At 39.7% G+C, this 19,032-nt stretch overlaps 1 protein-coding gene across 4 annotated transcripts; it reads left to right on the plus strand.

The window, feature by feature from the left end:
- Positions 1–10,882: 10,882 nt before the first annotated feature.
- On the plus strand, positions 10,883–16,403 carry LOC148010414 (cyclin-L1-1-like). 4 transcript variants are annotated; one of them, XR_015689457.1, is made up of 3 exons: positions 10,883–11,540; positions 13,750–15,504; positions 15,640–16,401. XR_015689457.1 is itself a non-coding variant. In XM_087671332.1 (1 exon), the coding sequence occupies exon 1, from the start codon at positions 10,983–10,985 to the stop codon at positions 12,381–12,383; it is 1,401 nt and encodes a 466-aa protein (XP_087527458.1). In that variant the 5' UTR covers positions 10,886–10,982; the 3' UTR covers positions 12,384–12,853. The 4 variants fall into 4 exon arrangements, 1 of the variants encoding a protein (XP_087527458.1); XR_015689456.1 differs by having other exon boundaries at positions 14,447–15,504; positions 15,640–16,398; XR_015689458.1 differs by having other exon boundaries at positions 10,884–11,540; positions 13,270–15,504; positions 15,640–16,403.
- Positions 16,404–19,032: the final 2,629 nt, after the last annotated feature.

A 19,032-nucleotide genomic window follows, 5' to 3' on the forward strand; every position in this document is an offset into this window, starting at 1 on the left:
CTTACAAGTACCTTTTCTCTCACAAAGTGGTAGTGCACCTCAATGTGTTTTGTCCTAGTATGGAATAATGGGTTCCTAGCTAGTTGTATGCTGCTCATCTTGTCATAGTGAGTGACAATTGGACCATCTTCTTGTACATCCAAATCACCTAATAACTTTTGCAGTCATACCACCTCACATGTTGCTATCATAGTAGCACCTCCATACTCAGTCTCTGTACTCGATAAAGCAATTGTAGGTTTCTTTTTGGTGCTCCATGTAACTATTGCACTACTAAGGGAAAACATGAATCCACTGGTAGATCTTCTGTCTGACATGCTACCATCCCAATCTACATCTGTGTATCCAAACACATGTACATCCTTTCTTGCATCATAAAAAAGTCCATAATGTAAAGTGGACTTCACATATCTCAATATGCGTCTAACTGCATCCAAATGAGCCTTTCTAGACATCTGCATAAACTGACTGACAAGGCCAATACCATAGCTCAAGTTTAGCCTTGTGATAGTCATGTAAATCAAACTCCCTACTATCCTCCTGAACATAGTAGGGTCTTCTATCTCATCCCCAACATCAGCACTCAACTTCACATTTTACTTCAATGGTATTGAAAAGAGGCTTACATGCTGTCATACCATACTTGGATAACATATCCAAGCCATACTGCCTTTGGGATAGCCATATACCATCATCACATCTAATCACCGCAATACCAAGAAACTATCTCAACTCACCCAAATCCTTCATCTCAAAATTCTTCTTCAAGAAGTCCTTAACTTCAGCAATCCCATTGTTACTATCACCTGTAATAATCAAGTCATCCACATAGATGACTATGATGACCAAACCTGCATCTCCCCTTCTCACACAAAGTGAGTGATCATCATCAGAAATATAAAAGCCAATATTGACAAGGTACTCTTCGATCTTGTCAAACCGTGCTCTAGGTACTTGCTTCAACCCATAATGTGCCTTCTTTAACATGCACACATATGTAGGATGCTCTAAATCCTCATAACTTGCTAGCTGCTCCATATACACCTCTTCTTGCAATTCACCATGCAAGAAGGCATTTTTAACATCCATTTGCTAAAACTCTAACCTTTGGTTGCTACCAAGGCAATTACACATCTAACAGTTGCCATCCTAGCAGCTGGATTGAATGTCTCTTCATAATCTATACAATATGTTTGAGCATAGCCTTTTGCAACTAGCCTAGCCTTATACTTGCTAACTATACCATATGCATTATGCTTGACTTTGTAAACCCATTTACAGCCAATAGCCTTCTTGCCCTTAAGCAAGGGTACCAAATCCCAAGTCTTATTGGCTTCTAATGCAAACATCTCCTCATCCATTATTACATCCCAATGAGCATGACCAACAACATTCTCAAAACAAGTAGGCTCAACATCCTCAACTACCTTCACCGTATAGGCATAATGGTGAGCTCCATAACCTTCAAAACCAAATATTTTAACAGGGTATCTAACCCTACTAGAGCGCATACCATTGGATCACTCTATGGAGCCTTTACATTACTACCCGTTGCTTGCTTGCTCAAACCTTACTTCTTCTCCTTCACTTCAACCTTCAAAATCAGCCTCTCTCAGTGGCGCAGCTCTGATACGATGTCAAGAATCGTATGATGGGGGGATGTGCTTGAGCTGCTGTGCCAAACACACACTGTATACACAAGAGGAAGCTCACTCAAGAACACAAGAAGAGAGATGGAGGCCAAAACGTTTTCTTGCCGGTTTCTTCTTCTTCTTCCACGCAACATAAAGGAAAGTGGGCTTCTAACTCAAACAGTGCATAACCGACTACACTAATCGACTAGCATTATATCTTTGCCAGCTATAGGTAGGTGTAACAAACTAAATATAATAAGTGATAAGTCAGTGACCATAAGAGTATCATAATGACCACCAACATGCTAAGTGTAGATGTGAGGACTCATCTAGCCAGGCGGTCCATCATCAATGTCCACCATCATCTCAACACATCTATGGTGTCTTTGTCTCATTTGCAACATGTTTTGTGTGTTGTACTTCTCATTTTCTGATCTATAGTGTTGAACATAGTATGTATATGCTTCTATATGGTTAGTTCTGAGTTTCTATGGTTTTTGAATGTGATATCGAGTATTTATCCCATGAAGCATTCTCTGTCTTGTTATGTATTTTGCATAGATAGGGCAGCAATAGTGTGCATATCCATTAATTACCAAAAGAGTGAAAAAAATTTGAAATAGAAGGTGTGACATAAGACATTAGGTTCAGGAGAAAGATGGAGGTTTAATATTACATTATTATTTTAGTTGTGGCTTGGGTGGTCTTCGAATCTACACATTCATCCTAGAACCTCCCAAGCTATTCCAAACCAAAAATTGAATCTTTCTTTTTCATTAGTAGTTATTAGGGAAATTAATAATAAAAGGAAAGATCTCACTCACCTCTCTCCCTCTCACTCAGTCACACCGACAGTTCTCTCTCTCTCTCACAACAAGAGCTGCTACCATAGCTGGTTGGCTAGCTCTCTCTCTCTCTCTCTCTCTCTCTCTCTCTCTCTCTCTCTCTCTCTCTCTCTCTCTCTCTCTCTCTCTCTCTCTCTCTCTCTCTCTCTCTCTCTCTCTCTCTCTCCCCCCCCCATTGTTGAGAGTTCCCTCTCACTCTCACACTCTCTCTCGCATGTAGTGTGGCAGTGGCAAGCAATTGCAAAGATAGTGGAACGGGTAGTTTTATAGTGGGTGACGATAGAGGCAGGGTTAGCAACATCAACATGGGTAGTAGCAGTAGCAAGAACATGGGCAAAAGGACAACGTCATGAGCAGTAATAACGACAAACACACAATGCCAATAGCAACAATGATGGCTCTCTCTCTCTCTCTCTCTCTCTCTCTCTCTCTCTCTCTCTCTCTCTCTCTCTCTCTCTCTCTCTCTCTCTCTCTCTCTCTCTCTCTCTCTCTCTCTCTCTCTCTCTCTCCCCCCATGGGAGAAGAGGAACCAAAGAATGTGTCGAGGAGGAGGAAGGATGGGGCGGAGGCATGGCCATGGTGGCTGTTCTGCTCAAACCAAAGGCTCCAAAAGGTGTAACAAGAGAGGACACAAATAGCTCGGGATAGGGCACGTAGCTTCAAGAGAAAGAGGGGGAGGCAAGGGTAGGGTGGCAACGGTCCTCTCTCTCTCTCTCTCTCTCTCTCTCTCTCTCTCTCTCTCTCTCTCTCTCTCTCTCTCTCTCTCTCTCTCTCTCTCTCTCTCTCTCTCTCTCTCTCTCTCGGCTAGGTGGTAGGGCGGTAATGCCTCCCCTATCTCTCTCTACAAGAGGTGGGAGGCAAGCCAACAATGAGTGAATGTGGTAGTTAGAGAGACGAGGGGGTAGTGCAAGAGTAGAGAGGAGACGAGTGACAATGATGAAAGAGGGTGTAGGCGCGATCATCCACCAAACAAGAGGCAATTAGTATGCAAGTGGCAGATGCAGCAAGGAGGCAGGTGATGGTTAGCAAGATGAGGGGGCCAATGGGAGAGCAAAGAGGAGATGAGAGGTGGTGATGAAAGAGGGCACAAGCATGGTTGCAGTTAGCCACCACTAGATAGGTGGTGATCGGCACCATGCGAGTGGCAGCACATGTAGTGAGGAGGCAAGCAATGACTAGCACATGGAGAGAGAGAGAGAGAGAGAGAGAGAGAGAGAGAGAGAGAGAGAGAGGAGGAGGTAAGAGAGAAGAGAGAGAGGAAAAGAGAGAAGAAGAGATGGGATAGAGAGAGAGAGAGAGAGAAAAGATAGAGAGGTGGGAAGAGAGAGAGAGATAAGAGAAGACAGAGGGAGATGTGTGTGTGTGTGTGTGTGAAGGAGGAGAGAAGAGAGAGAGGAAGAGATGGGAGAGAGAGAAGGGATAGAGAGGTGGGGGGAGAGAGAGGAGAGAGAGAGAGAGAGAAGAGAGGATAGAGGGAGATAGGAGAGAGAGAGGAGAGAGAAGAAAAGAGAGGAAAGAGAGAAAGAGAGGAGAGGGAGGAGAGGGAGAAGGAAGAGAGAAAGAGAAGAAAGAAGCGAGAGAGAAGAGAGAAGAGAGAGAAGAAGAGTGGGGAGAGAAAGAGAGAGAGGATAAGTGTTGGGGGTAAAGGTGCCTGTGCCTAGCCGCCTGTGTATTACTACATTGATAGTACCCACACCTGCACACTACAAGCGACGGGCGCCCATCAATGTCACTTCATTCTTTATTCTTTTAATGACATTTGAATAAAGGGAAGGCCAATCACACATTGTGAATGTTGGAGTTCCCACATCATCTTGAGTCTCTCTCTCTTGCTCTCTTGCTCCATCCCCCATAGCTCACACCTCTCTTACTTCTGCTTGCTTGTGCTTCTACTTGGGCTTCTCCCTCCAATTAATATTAGAGCCATGTTCTCTGTGAGCTTAAGCTCAATTCGACATTGCTTTGGTTCTCATTCGAGTTACCTAGCAGGGTTTCACCATCGGTAGCTAGCTCCACCTCTTGAGGTCCATATTGAGCTCTCATTGCTCTAGGACTTTTCAAGACCTATTGGGGCTATCTCAGGGCAATCTTGAGCCTACATTGAGTAGGGTGTATTTAGCTCAATATTGAGGGCTAGAAATACAAACACGTTTTTTCAACTATGGCCACTTTCAAGCACTTGTGCTTGCTCAATTACTCCTCGGCATTGGACAAAGGCTTTGGCATTATTTACCACTCCTCTCAGCATTGAGGATTGGATTTGAGTCATTGATCTACTTCAGCTATTAACTATGCAAACAAGGCAGCATGCTGCCATAAAATAGGGATAGCCATATCTACAATGTTTGGAGCTCGTATATGCTCCTCAGGATGCTCGTATACCTATGTTTTGTTGCTGGATACTTGGGGGATCATACGTCATTGGTTTGAGATGTTATTGGATTGATTTAAGCACTCTTTTAGCTCAATTTTCTCATAGATATCATTGCTGCTATAATAGGGATGACTGCTATTTATCTAGGAAATGTCATTCTCTTGGCTTATGTGATGCTCTTGAGATGCTCATTAATACTAGACACTTGGGGAATGTTTGGCCAATGTATTAGAATGCTTTTGGACTGATTTGAGCCCACATTTGGCTCAGTTTTATTATCACTTTTGCTGCTGTAATAAGTAGGACCAAAGTTATTTTATTAGTGAAAGCATTTGCCTATTGCTTGTTGATGTTTCCTTTCAACTTGGGATGATACAGTGATTTCTATGGTTGATGCCACATGCTTGGCCATGCATAGGTTGGATAGCAAGCTTTTAACAGGGATAGTCTATGCATAATGGCCTTTTATGATATTCGGACATTCTATTGGATGCATTGGTGCGTGACATTGAAGCTCTATGTTTGGTTATGCTATTGAATGCATTTGAGCTTACGACATTTGACATCTATTGTCAGTTACTTCCTTGGATGCTTCAGAGGTCTATGACCTTACTACGAGCTTGAAGTTTTAAGTGGGCCTTATGCTCTTGACTATGTATGTTATGTATCATGGATGCTTGGATGTCACTCATATGAGGATTTGAGCTTTGTTTGCTCATCTGGTATTTGACTTTTGTTCTAGTGGGAGCCACTTACTTGACATTTGGATGTTACATTGAGCTTTGGATTTTATTTGCAGTGAGCTTGAGTATGTTGTACCTCATTTTCAAGGTGTTGTAATTGCATACTGTTGTATTAATTATGAGAGAAGTCTCCTCCATTTGATGCTATTTTGGTCATAGTTTGTGGATAGCTCATTATTTGGTCCATACCTCTTGTTTTTAGCTTATTTTGGCAATGGTTTTGGGGCTATTTGTAGGTATTACAACAGCATGTTTAGTCTGTATTGTGCCTCTTTTTCTTGCAATATGGCTAGTCGTTCAAATGACAGTGCCATCTTCAACATTGAAAAGTTGGACAATAGCAATTATGGCTATTCGAAGACCCAAATTTGGTAGATTTTAGTGCAAAATCTCAGATTAGACCGATCAAATGTAAAAGCTTAAGCCTGAAGGTCATGATCAGGATATATGGGATGACTTAGATGAGCTTTGCAAGTCCACGATTACCTTGTCCCTCAATAAGCAGGTTTATTATAATGTTGTCAAAGATGGGCAGTCTGTGCATGGGATCTTTGGGAGAAAATCTGTAATCTCTATGATAAGCAGAGTCCTACTTCTTAGATGTATTGGCCAAAGCAGCTTATGGACTTTCGTATGAAGGAAGGTACCAATGTTTCTCAGCATTTGAGCAAGTTTCATGCTATCATTGCCCAGTTGTCATTGCAGGGTATTGAATTTAAGAACAATCTTCCACCTTTATTCTTGTTGTTTACACTGCTTGAGTCTTGAGACAAATTTCTACTACTATGTGTGTAAATATGCCCGAGAATGGACTGAAATTGTCTGATGTAGAGAGTGCACTCCTAACAGAGGAGATCAATAGGAAGAATGTGGATGCTTCTCGTACTTATCATGATTTGACTATTCGAGGTCGCCATGATGGCAAGAGTGGGAATGACTACTGTGGTAGGAGCGTGGTTGAGACTCGCAAAAGTCTCATTTTAAGTCACGTGGATAATCTCGCAGTAAGTCCCATGGATGTAAGTTCAATTTGGCATGCCATTATTGTGGAAAAGCAAGACGTATCATGCTACAATGCCATAATGTGCAATGATAAGCACAAGGAAAAGGGCAAAGGGAAAGTACAAGACAAGTTTGATGATTGTAGCATTGTCCCTACTAAGTTTAGTGTTAAGATCAAAGAGATCAATGCAGTGCAACAACTTGACTCTGATGCTGGCAAGCGGCATTGGGATATCGTTATGGTGGCCAAGATACAGGAGTCAATACACCAACTTTGATTATTTAGGGCATGTAGACAATAGAAAATCCACCTTTAGTTATGCGTTTACCTTTGATGGGGGTGCTGTTTCTTGGATATCCAGGGTGTAGAAATGCATGGCACTCTCTACTACATATAGAGGCCGAGTATGTTGCAGTCATCACTAAGGCTTGCAAGGAGGCTCTCTGGTTGGTATAACTAACGTGGTTCCTACACTGCATTCAGATTCTACGAGTCTTATCCAATTAGTCAAGAATCTGGTCTTCCATGCGAAGACAAAGCACATTGAGGTGCGATAGCACTTTATTAGAGAGGTCATTGAGGACAAATTTGTTGACCTTGTCAAGATCTCAACTGACCAAAATCCACCAGATTTGCTCATGAAAAGTCTCTCACTAGAGCGTTTTGTCTTCCTTAGGAAGTTGATGGGTGTTGGATGAGATAATCTCCATTCCTTATCTTGTTGTACTCTATGTATACATTGTAATTTGTGACTTTTTTTTTTCTTATTTCCTCTTTGTTCAAGGCACGTTCACCTTCAAGTGGAAGGTTGTTGGGGGTAAATAAACCTGTGCCTAGTCACCCATGTATTACTACATTGACAGTACTCGCACCACCTGCACATTGCAAGTGATGTGTGCCCATCACTATCACTTCATTCTTTGTTCTTTCAGTGAAATTTGAATAAAGGGAAGGCCAGTCACACATTGTCGCTATTGGAGTTCCCACATCTTGAATCTCTCTCTCTTGCTCTCTTGCTTCATCCACCACAACTCACACCTCTCTTACTTCTACTTGCTTGTGCTTCCACTTGGGCTTCTCCCTTCAAAAAGAGGAGAGAGAGAACAAAGAAGAGGGGAGAGAGAATAAAAGAGAGGAGGGAAGTAGGTGAGAGAGAGACAAAGAGGAGAGAGATAGAAGATAGAAGAGAGAAGAGAGAAGAGAGAGAAGAAGAGAGATAGGAGAGAGGGAGAAGAAAGAGAGAGAGAAGAAAGGAAAGAGATGAGAAAAGAGAGGGAGAAGAGAGAGGAGAGATAAGAATAGAGAGAGAGGGGGAGAGAGAGAGGAAAAAGAGAGAAATTTAGGGTTTTTGAGTGTGGAAGAGAGAGAGAGGGGAGAGGAGAGGAGAGAGATAGACACACACACACACACACATACACACACAGAAATAAGTTTTTTGCTAGAAAAGATGAGAAAAGAGAAATACGATGTGTGAGAAATAAGTTTTTTGCTAGAAAAGATGAGAAAAGAGAAATACGATGTGTGAGAAATAAGTAAAAGAAACAAAGCTGTCATGTTTCACTTCCCTCACATCTGCTTCATGATAGAGAAGAGCGAATGCTTGTAGATATAGATATAGGTACATTACAAAACAAAGGTGCACTATCATGTGCAAGAGCATTGCCCTTTAGGTTTGTTTTTTGCTAGTGCCTTACAAGGTTAAAAATAAAAAATGTATATAGAATAATATTTTGTTTAAGAGATTGCATGCCTTTTAAAGAAAAACTATTATTATTTTTCCTCAATGACTGCTAACATTCACATAACATTCTCTTCAAGAAGAAACAATAGGAATAACATCATTTGTTTCTTTCAAGAAAATTTACTTTCAATACTCCAAAATGTTTTACAAGTGTGCTTGAAACCTAAAGCACAAGTGTGTGATAAGAGTATGAGAATATAAAGCTTGTTTAGTAAGCCAATATGCACGCTGAATCATTCATAGATTTCACAAAAACCGAATATATCAGATAACTCTTGAAGCAAGCTAGGTCACATGTCAAATTAGTAGGAGTCTCATGATGATTCCAAACATTTTGATTGATCTACAATCCACACACTAGAATCTCAATTTGCCACATTAGAATACTGTTACTCAATTTTGCACAAAAGTGGATGAATGTAAGAGAGATAGAGAGAGAGGGAGAGAGCCTCAAGCTTCCAATTTCCATTTCCATACTTTTTGAAAGAGAATTTAGAATTTTTACAAAAGATAATAGTACATGATGAAAGTTATATTCTTAGATAGCATTTAATGTTATTCAGATCCAAAGCACTTTAATGTCACATTGCTCAAGGTTCAATAAAGATTTTCAATGACCCTTCAAAAAGTTCAAAGTAAGGTGATGTTGGCCGATATCTTTGCACAAAAAAGACACGAGTAACAGGCATATCCCAAGGGCTACGATGTGTACACAAAGTTGCTCCTCCAAGTTTCAAAATTTTTTGTCAAGCGGTAGAGAGGCCCTCATTTCTATATTTTACAGTTACAAGTATACATTAGAAGAATATTTTTCTCTCCAACAATTGCACATTCAAATAATATTTTTATTGGGGGAGAAAACATTATAGTATAGTGAAAGAGAGCAAGAGAGGAGAAATATCACTACAAATTTTACTAAGTCATTAGGCTTTAAAACATCATATATAGGCTTGCTAACTTGATTTAATGGCTAAAGGCATTTATAAATAAAACATACTATGAGCTACAAGATCATTAATATCCTCTAACGTGACCAATATTTTGGATAATTCACATGTTCAGACAATAAATCTTCCAAATTCCAAGCACCAAACTTAAGTCCAAATTAAAAATAAAATAAAATAAATAGAATATATCATACCAAGGCAATGGTTTGCATCATAGGTTGTAACTATCAATGGTCCATCTTTGTTCTTGATAATTCTTGGCTCTTCAATTAAATCAATTTTACACAAAACCCAAGCTTTGCATGATAGGAAGTAGGAAAGAGCTAGGATAGAACCTCTCTCTCTCTCTCTCCCCCCATCCTATTCGAACACTAAACTACCTCAAAAATAAGAAAAACAATACAATCCAATGCACTTTAGTAATAGAAAGTATTTCAATTTAATATTTCATTTGAATCAGTAAAATGTTAAATCAAATCAATTGCTTGAAGTTTAACTAGTACAAAAATCTAGAGTCATGAGTTATAAGAACCTTTGAACTGCTCTATATAGGATCCCCACGTTGAAAGGTTGTCTTACTTTTTTTATGAGCTTGGCCCTCACTTCTTTCCAAAATCGACAATTGTTGTGTGATAGATAGCTGGTTGCATAGAATCCTCTCATATGCATAGCAATTACACATTTTATTCTTCTCCTATTTTGCAACGTTTGGGGTTCCCCACAGCCTTCCTAGCTCTGGGAAGAGAGCGTCTTAATGGCCACCTCTTGACTGAAAAGGATGCATCATTGAGGGACAAACAGGTCATACATTCAGGTGAAGGGTCTAAAGTGCAATTGAAAAGAGAAACTTTGATGTGAAAGAGAGAGCAAGAGAGAGACTGACACATGACCAAATCCTCCCTCTTCTAGATTGTAGCTTAGATAACCTCACATGTCGCTCGTCACCTATCATAGCATATCAGAGTTGGGTGCTCATCTATGCACACACACAATAATTTAGATAAAACGAATTGAAAACCATGTTGCCACTTATAAGAAATTAATTATTGCCCGATTGAGAGGACTTGAGATCATGGAAGTGTTCTACAAAAGGGTATTGCCTTGAGTTTGAAAGCCACCCCGTCTAATGTATGATTGATGTCTCCAACAAAGGAAGATGGTGATAGTCATAACAGAAGTAGCCATGGCAAGAACACTTGTGACACTCAACAAGCCCATACATGTAATAATATCGCCTTTTGGCTCACATCCCTTTGGCTCATCCTACTTGCCTTTCATCCACGTCCTTCTTTAGGAGGTATAGATCACCTCCTCTTGAAGCTGTGCCCTCAGGGAGCTTGATGATGCGAGAAGTTGCATAGTATGCAAGAAAGAGAGTGAGATATGGAAATCTATGAATAAGGCATGCCAGAAAGCAAGCCAAAATTCATTGAATTAAAGCAAGAGAGAAGTGAACTTAATTAGAAGTTCTAGTTAACTTTAGTTATGGGTAAATTTTTTGGGTTAGACACTACCTCGCCACCCTAAAAGACAATGCTAACAAGAATGACTTTGACCAACGCGATCGCAATGTTATAATCTCACCTTCTCGCTCTTCCTTCCCAACAAAACAGCCTATTGCTTTTGCTTTTTCTCACTCACAAAAAAAAAAACACACGCAAGTAGCTCTCTCTGTCCTTCTGTCTCGCGATCGCCATGCTCGACTCCGGGCCTGGGTCCTTCTTCCTCACCCCCGTGCAGCTCCGGGATTCCCCTTCCTCCCGCCATGGCATCCCCCCCTCCACCGAGCGTTCCCTCCGCTCTTACGCCTGCGAGATCATCCAAGAGGCCGGCATCCTTCTCCTCATGCCCCAGGCCGTCATGGCCACCGCTCAGATCCTCCTCCATCGCTTCTACTGCAAGCAGTCCTTCCAGGACTTCGATGCCCGGAGCATGGCTGCAGCCTCCTTCTGGCTCTCGATGAAGCTCGAAGAGGAAGGCACCTTCGACCGTGGTGAGAAGCGATCTCGCCTCCGGGACGTCATGATTACGTTCGATCGCATTCGCGAACGCAGGGAAGGTGATCCGCCTCTTCCTCCCGGCTCGGAGGCTTACACGAAGCGAAAAGATGAACTGCTGAAGCTGGAGATGCGCCTTCTGGCGGAGCTAGGGTTTGTTTGCCACGTGGAGCACCCTCACAAGCTTCTTCTCGGCTACCTCAACCTTCTTGGCCTGAACGAGGCGCAGGAGTTTTGTCAGGAGGCCTGGAACATGGTAAATGATAGCTTGCGTTCCACCCTATGTGTGACTTTCCCCAGTAATGTGGTGGCTTGTGGTGTTATTTATGCCATTGCCCGTAGGCGTCACGTTTCTCTGCCGGAGAACCCTCCATGGTGTCATGTATTTGATGCTACCCTTGAGCAGATCCTGGAAGTTTGCTCTCTTCTGGCGGATCTGTACAAACAACCTAAAGCAATTTATGTAGATGTAATGCCGCAGGACATCCCTACAGGTGTAGCTGTTGTAGCAGCTCCTCACAAGACACACTTTGAACCTCTGACTGTTGAGACTGCTAGGGAAGAAATCCAATCTAGGAATCAGCCTTTGCAGGAAAATGTGACAGATCTGGCTGCTCCTTGCAAGCCTCGAGTTGAACCCCTACCTGTTGAGACTGCTAAGGAAAGTAGAATCCAATCTAGTAGTCGTAGTGGTATTGTTGGCTCTGTGCAGCCGAGGAAAGACGTATCTTGTGTTTCTTTGAGCTCTATCTCACGGCTGTCTACTTTTATGGATGCTTCAGGAATTGCATCTTCTAAGGTCATACCTATAGGTGCTGTTACAGTTGCTGCTCATTCAAAATTTCGAGGTGAAGAATTGATGGAGAAAGTTTTTTGTGAGCAAAGAGAAGACAGATATAGCTCCCGAACAAAGTGCCTTTCCCGTAGTCACAGGAGTGTATCAAGGAAAAGGTATTGTGGATCCTTGGAGGCATCGGATGTCTCTAATAAGCATAGAAGAAGGGATCATGATTCATACCACAAATCGGGCTACATACCTTCATCCAAGTATTATCATGACAGGAAACACGAATACAGGAGGCATGTTGAGTGTCTATGAGGTTAATCCATTTATTCTGCTCATGTACTGATAAAAGAGATGATACCTTGCAGCAAAAGAGATCTATACAAGGTCATTTCCTTTCTTATGTGCAACCAGATGGTGTGGAGCTGCAGAGCAAAGTTCATGGCTTCTCAGAATGGTTTAACAGGGATAGGGATTACTAAGACCTTATCAATCTCATATCGCTAGTCATCAGCTTTGCTTAGTGAATGTTCTTGCTTTTTGATGGATCAAAGCCATACTTGTAAACAGAATGATGCAGGGATGCTGAGTGGCACTACCTGATCCGGAGTTGGAATGTACCATACATCCATAAGCTGTGTTGACTCACATTATTCTAAGGCAGCACTTTATGCACACAAATTCAACAGGTTGGTTGTAGCTTTTGAGAAATCCTACTACAATCTTCAGGCACAAGGTGCCATGATGGCCATTATTAAATAAAGATGATTGTAACTTTGGTCATACTTGCATGTCTTCAACATGGTGGATAAGTAATTCAATGTGCACTCTGGAGTCTGGAATGATTTTTTTTTTCTCATTTGTTCTTCTCACCTTTGTGCACTATTTCAATTGGTGTTTTATGCATTCATTGTAAGCTTTAACTAGAGTTTTATTAAAAAGTAATCATTTATGATCAGGCTTTGCCATGTATGTTGAGGTTCTGATGTCAGCTAGGCAGTATATGCATCAAAACTTTTGCAAAAGATTCAATGCTGGCTGTACAATTCCTGCGAGAACCGACCCTTACCCTTGGTTTTTGAGTTTTCATTTTGCACCTTTCATTCTTTTATGTTGTCTGCTCTTGGAAGTTCTTTGAATTAGCCAAAGGAATAGATGCTGTCATTGAGTGAGACTCAACTACTGTCACTCGATCTTGCAGGTTGAGATTAAAAACCAGTTGGTAGCTTTCTCATTTTGACATGGCTTTGGATTACCTCACTTGGTTATTCTTTCAAGCAGGAATTGTACCTTATGGGTTTGTCTGGAGTTTGTGTCTAGCTTGCTTTACACAAATTGCTTTTTCCTTGTATTACTTTTTAAATGCTACTTGCCACAGAATGTTAAGACATCTTTGTTGTGTCATCTGTGAAAGCATGGGAGCTGAAGACCGTGTGGCCTTGTGCATTGTACACAATTTTCTCAGATATCATCCCTTGATAACAGATCGTGGTGGTGCTTATCAGCTCATGCTCACAGGGAGTCAATTGATTTTGAATGTTTTTGTTATGACAAGATAACATTTTCAAAGTCACATGATGTATGCTTTCTGAAAACTTCTTACTGTTTTGAAGTATTCTCCCTCATTTTTTTCTGCACTACTGTAACCGATAAAATTTTATTGTTTTGTGGCCTTTGTTAGGGTCAAACAGATGGTCTGGACTCTGCTCCCTTGTGTGTATTTGAGGTATTGGTTATGGTCTGTAATTTTGTAATGTAATTTTACTGGCCTGTGGTAGGGGCCAGTGTCTGGCCTGTTCCCTAGTACTTGTGTTAAGATTCTACTGCCATAAAGAGTTGTGTATACAAATCAAACAGGTTGGTTGTAGCTCTACAGAATTTCTACTTAATCTTCAGGCACAAGGTAGCTCTACAGAATTTATACTACAGTCTTCAGGCACAAGGTGCCCCAATGACCGATGAGAAAAGAAGATGATTGTAAATAAGTAAATCCAATGTGCACTCGAGTATATTAATTTTCTCATTTTTTCTTCTCAACATTGAGCGCTGTTTCAATTGGTGTTCCATGGATTCATCGTAAGTTGTAAGCAGAGTTTTTGTTTTGATGGTTTTATTTATAATCAGGCTTCACCTTTACATTGAAGTTCTGACATTAGTTAGACAATTTATATGTTGAGTTTTTTGCAAAAGCCTAGAGCCTGGTTGTACAATTCCTCCAAAGAACTGACTCTTTCATTTGGTAGTCCTTGGGTTCTTGAGTTTTCACCTTGTGTGCTGCATTATTTTTTGCATGTCTGCTCTTGGAAGTTGTTTGAATTTGCCAAAGGAATAGATAGGAACATTGAGTGAGACTCAACTTCTGTCACTTGATCTTGCAGGTTGAAATTAAAAACCAGTTGTTAGCTTTCTGGTCGCTGCATAGCTCTGGATTAACTCTCTGGGGGCTTCTTTCAAGCAGGAAATGTCTTTTGTGGGTTTTCGTCTGGAGTTCTTGTATCTAGCTTGTTTTTCACAAATTGCTTTTTCCTTGTTTACTTTTGAGATGCTGCTCATCACAGAGTGTTAATATCTATTTGTTGCTTAACCTGTGAAAGCATGGGAGCTGAAGATTATGCAGTTTTGTGCATTGTATGTACAATGCTCTCATATATCATCACTACATTAACGATCGCGGTGCTGCTATCAGTTCATGCTCATAGAGAGACAATTTCATTTTGATTTTCGATATAACATGTTAACATGTTCAAAGTCACATGTTATATGCTTCCAGAAAACTTCTTACTGATTTGTAGAATTTTTGATTCTGTTTTTCTGCACTATTGTAACTGATAGAACTTTATTGTTTTATGGCCTTTGTATTTGAGGTAGTGGTTATGGTCTGTAATTTTCTAACTTGATTGTTTGTTGGCTTTTGGTAGAGACCAAACAGATTGTCAGCTCCCTATTGCATGTGTTACGGGTTAACCTGAGCCAGAACAAATTTGTATCTGTTGGCTGATCTGACCCGTCAGCCATGCTTGTTTCTTGAAGTCACCTTTTCCTGCTGTAAGAAGTATTATGATTGAATCCTTGTAGATTTCTTGACTGATGCGAAGCTGCATGAAGTGGTTTATTGACTGGAATCCATGGGCAAATACAACCTGATCTTAGCTAGTGGATATTGGTGAAATAAAAGAGTACTTGGATGTTATAGATTGTAGGTGAGAAGATCGTGGCTATCCACTGTACTTTTTGTCATTTGTACTAGGCTGTTAAAAGTTGCCTTTGTCTAGCAAAACCAGTGTTTTTCCTTTTACCAATATCTTTGCACTCAAACTAGCCCACCATATGTTAACTATCTTGAGCTCTTTCGACCGCTCTTCAGCCATCTTCAAGCTAAGGCGGTGATTGAAAGCAGAATCAAACTATGTCGGTGAAAGGGGCCCTCTAACGAGAGGTAACTTGTTAGTGCTTAGCATTCATTTCTAGAAGACCACTTGTAATGGAGGGGCTCTATGTAATTAAAGTAGGGTGCTGTTTTGAGCAATCCATTTACTAATGTAGTTGCTTCTTCTTGACCATTAAGATACAGTGGATATGGAAAGATTCGACTGCCATTTTGAGATATGTCCTTGCAGACCAAGTGAAAAACCAGAGAAACGGAGGGATTGGACAAGTGTACACTATTGCACTCTGGTCACGTAAAGAGAAACCAACTTTGGCAAACTCCTACATCATAAACAAGAAGGTAGAGCTTTTGCAAACCATAGCCAAAGGAGCCATGATACATTATCATACATTTCAACCTGAAGTGAGTTGAGAATACCAAATATGCATTCCAACATGTGCGTTTGACACAACAATATCATGAACCAATAGATAACCTTAGTAACACAAAGACTACTGACTTCAAAAATTTTTGTTGGATTGCGGCAAAATTGATTGTAACTTAGCTCAGATTGGTGAGATGTTGGCGTAGTCAGTCACTTGGCCAAACGTTATCTTCTGAAACCTCTCCTTAGATTTCCTCATCTCTTACCTTTTGAAGTTTAGTGCCTTATTGGCATGCCAAGACACGTGTGCAAGTGTTATTGTATCTGTCTTTTGCTATTCTTTTCCTTTGGATGATTTTTGTTTCCTCCATATTTTGTGGTTTGTCTTAGGTTTTCTCGCACCATAAGTGCTTGTCATATCCAATTTCCTCTCTAAATAACAATGTAGATGCAATGAGTTTTGCCATCTGGTTGTGTGAGATCAAGGTTACCCTTGACACGTTTGGCTTATGGGTTTTGTTACACACTTTTTTGTGACCTGTTGTGGCTCCCGTTTCGGGTGCCTTTGTAGATTTGATAGTTCGTTGGGATGGATATGATGCTTGTGTTTGTGTCTTTCTATTCTTGAATTGCAACAACTCAATTCTTGTTTTAAATTGCTTTGTTAATCTAGACAATGCTATTATCCCTCCACAAGTATATGACAATGATGTAACATGGATTTCCCAACCATGGTGCACGAATGACTACATCAATGTACAAGAGATTCAAGGTGAATTAGTAAGGAAGATTATCAAAATGTAGGATATGACTATGAAAAAACCACATATTCTATCATTGAACTACTATGTCTTCTACACTTGTCATCTCACCTTGAGTATAGAATGCCTTCATACGGGAGGAGTCATAATAAGAGAGACCCCCAAATAGGTGACATGTCATTGCTATCAACATTGCTAAATTGCATCACATGAGCAGTGCACTTAGTTAATAACATTCTATTGCATAAATAAGGATGTGTGTTGCTTGCACAATATGTATAAAGTTAGAATTTTTGTGTTGCATGAGTGGCGATCATTGCTCAAGTGACATGATCACTTTGTGATGATCTTTTTTGGTTACGTTTTCTTGGCCATGTGTATCATAATCTCTCCCTCTTTTTGCCTCTCTCTCTCTCTCTCTCTCTCTCTCTCTCTCTCTCTCTCTCCATAATCTCTCCCTCTTTTTGCCTCTCTCTCTCTCTCTCTCTCTCTCTCTCTCTCTCTCTCTCTCCACATACATTGGCATGTCCATATGTGCATCGTGTATGTATACCCGTGCATGCACATGTACATGTATTAGAAGAATTTCACACATCTCTTGTGGTGGAGATGATGGGGTCTTTAGTTAGGAGGCTCCACACAACAGTTACTTTGCTCTATTATTTTGAATACCTCTATCAAGCTTGATGTTTCTCTATTGTTGTAGACGATGTATTTTTGATTGTATAAATCATCACACTATTGGATTAAATTGTAAACATACGACTTCAACAAATAGTCGTGAATGGCTATGCATGTGCGACGATTGGACATGCTTGGTGGCAAGCAATATGTGCATGTGTATCAAATGTTGCGTCAATAGAGGTCTTTGGTGTCATGCAAGTATTTTTAATCTCAAATTATAGGAACATGACTTAAATTTCAAATTACAAATGATTTTTGTTGATTGTACATTCAACATCCAACATTTGACATACTCAAGTAAAATTGAAAATTACATTTGACTTTTATTGATGCAACATTATGGAACACTTGAAACTTGGCCAATAGAATGTTTTTAGAACAACAAATGTTGAGGCCCATCAACATTATAGAACTTTTGAAATGTTGGGTCAGTAGAACATTGTAGAAGAACAAATGTTGAGTATGTCTTGAATAATATTGTTGAGGCACTTTCTAGGATACTACATAATCAAGACACAATAATGGAACAAGCTACCATTTAATTATAACTAAAATCAAATTGCAACAAGATCAAGAAATCCAAAAGTTCATATATAAAATAAGAAGTAATAATAGAACTTTGTAAAACTATACTAAATTCAAAGTAATCTATTCTGCAATGTGAATAAAGAAATAAACAATGGAATTGTAATATTCAAACAGCTAGAAATTCTCTATTAGCTATTTTTATGCTTACCTTGTATTTGGACTTTAACATAAAGAAAATGTATAGAGAGAATCAACATAATGATGGCAAATAATATTATGATCAATCAAAGCTTCAAAGCCTATTGAGTTAGTGGCTTGGGATATTATTGGCCCACCATTAGGATCCACTACAGGAAATAAATATATTACAATTTGATAGAATATCTAATGAGTTGTGAAATCAAAGTATCATTAGATGTGATTGCTAATTCAATAGGAAAACTTCTTGAAGATGTGATTATTAGATATTCTTGCATTAGCACTAAAGTATTAGAAAGGTGAAAATGTCAAATCTTAAGTAATTAAAATCATTAGGCAAATATGATTATTAGACATTCTTGTCCTAGCATTATACTTTTTGAAAGGGGAAATTTTAAATTTGAGTGAGTAAAAATATTAGGCAAATATCTCAAGGCAAATAAGAGCTTTTCTTCTTATTATCCTCAAACAAATTTGCTAATAGAATGCCTAAATAGAATGTGTAAACACCATAAGCACATTTAGGAAACTTTATGGAAGATACCTAATTCTTCCACTAGAAATACCACCATTGGTATTTGGAAATCAAAACAAAAAAACCAAGAAAGTGTAGTAATTGATTATCCTAGTAAAAAGAGAAATCTAAATGAATTACTCTAACATAAACGGATTGTCCATATATTATTACAAATAAAATAAGAATGGCAATTTACACAATGAAAGCATGGGAGAAACAATGCATGTGCACGCACGCATGCACACGCACACGCACACGCACACACACACGAACGTGGCCTAAATTTGACGGGTCCCTTAGATTTTTTTAATGATAGGCAAATGTTAAAATTTCCTTTCACATGACAGGTGATATAAAAAAATTTATTAGTCAAATGTCGGACAAAAAATGTGAATGACAAGTGACATAGAAAAGTCTTTAATTAAGGTTTTAAAACTATAAATTTGAATGCTCATAGGATCTAAAATCAATATTCAATCCACTTTGCATATGACAAATGAGTTTTCACTACCTAGCAATACTCC

The sequence above is a fragment of the Lygodium microphyllum genome, chromosome 29 (assembly GCF_053477565.2).
Source record: "Lygodium microphyllum isolate KBCC chromosome 29, Lygodium_microphyllum_v1.1.10, whole genome shotgun sequence".
Lineage (NCBI taxonomy): Eukaryota > Viridiplantae > Streptophyta > Polypodiopsida > Schizaeales > Lygodiaceae > Lygodium > Lygodium microphyllum.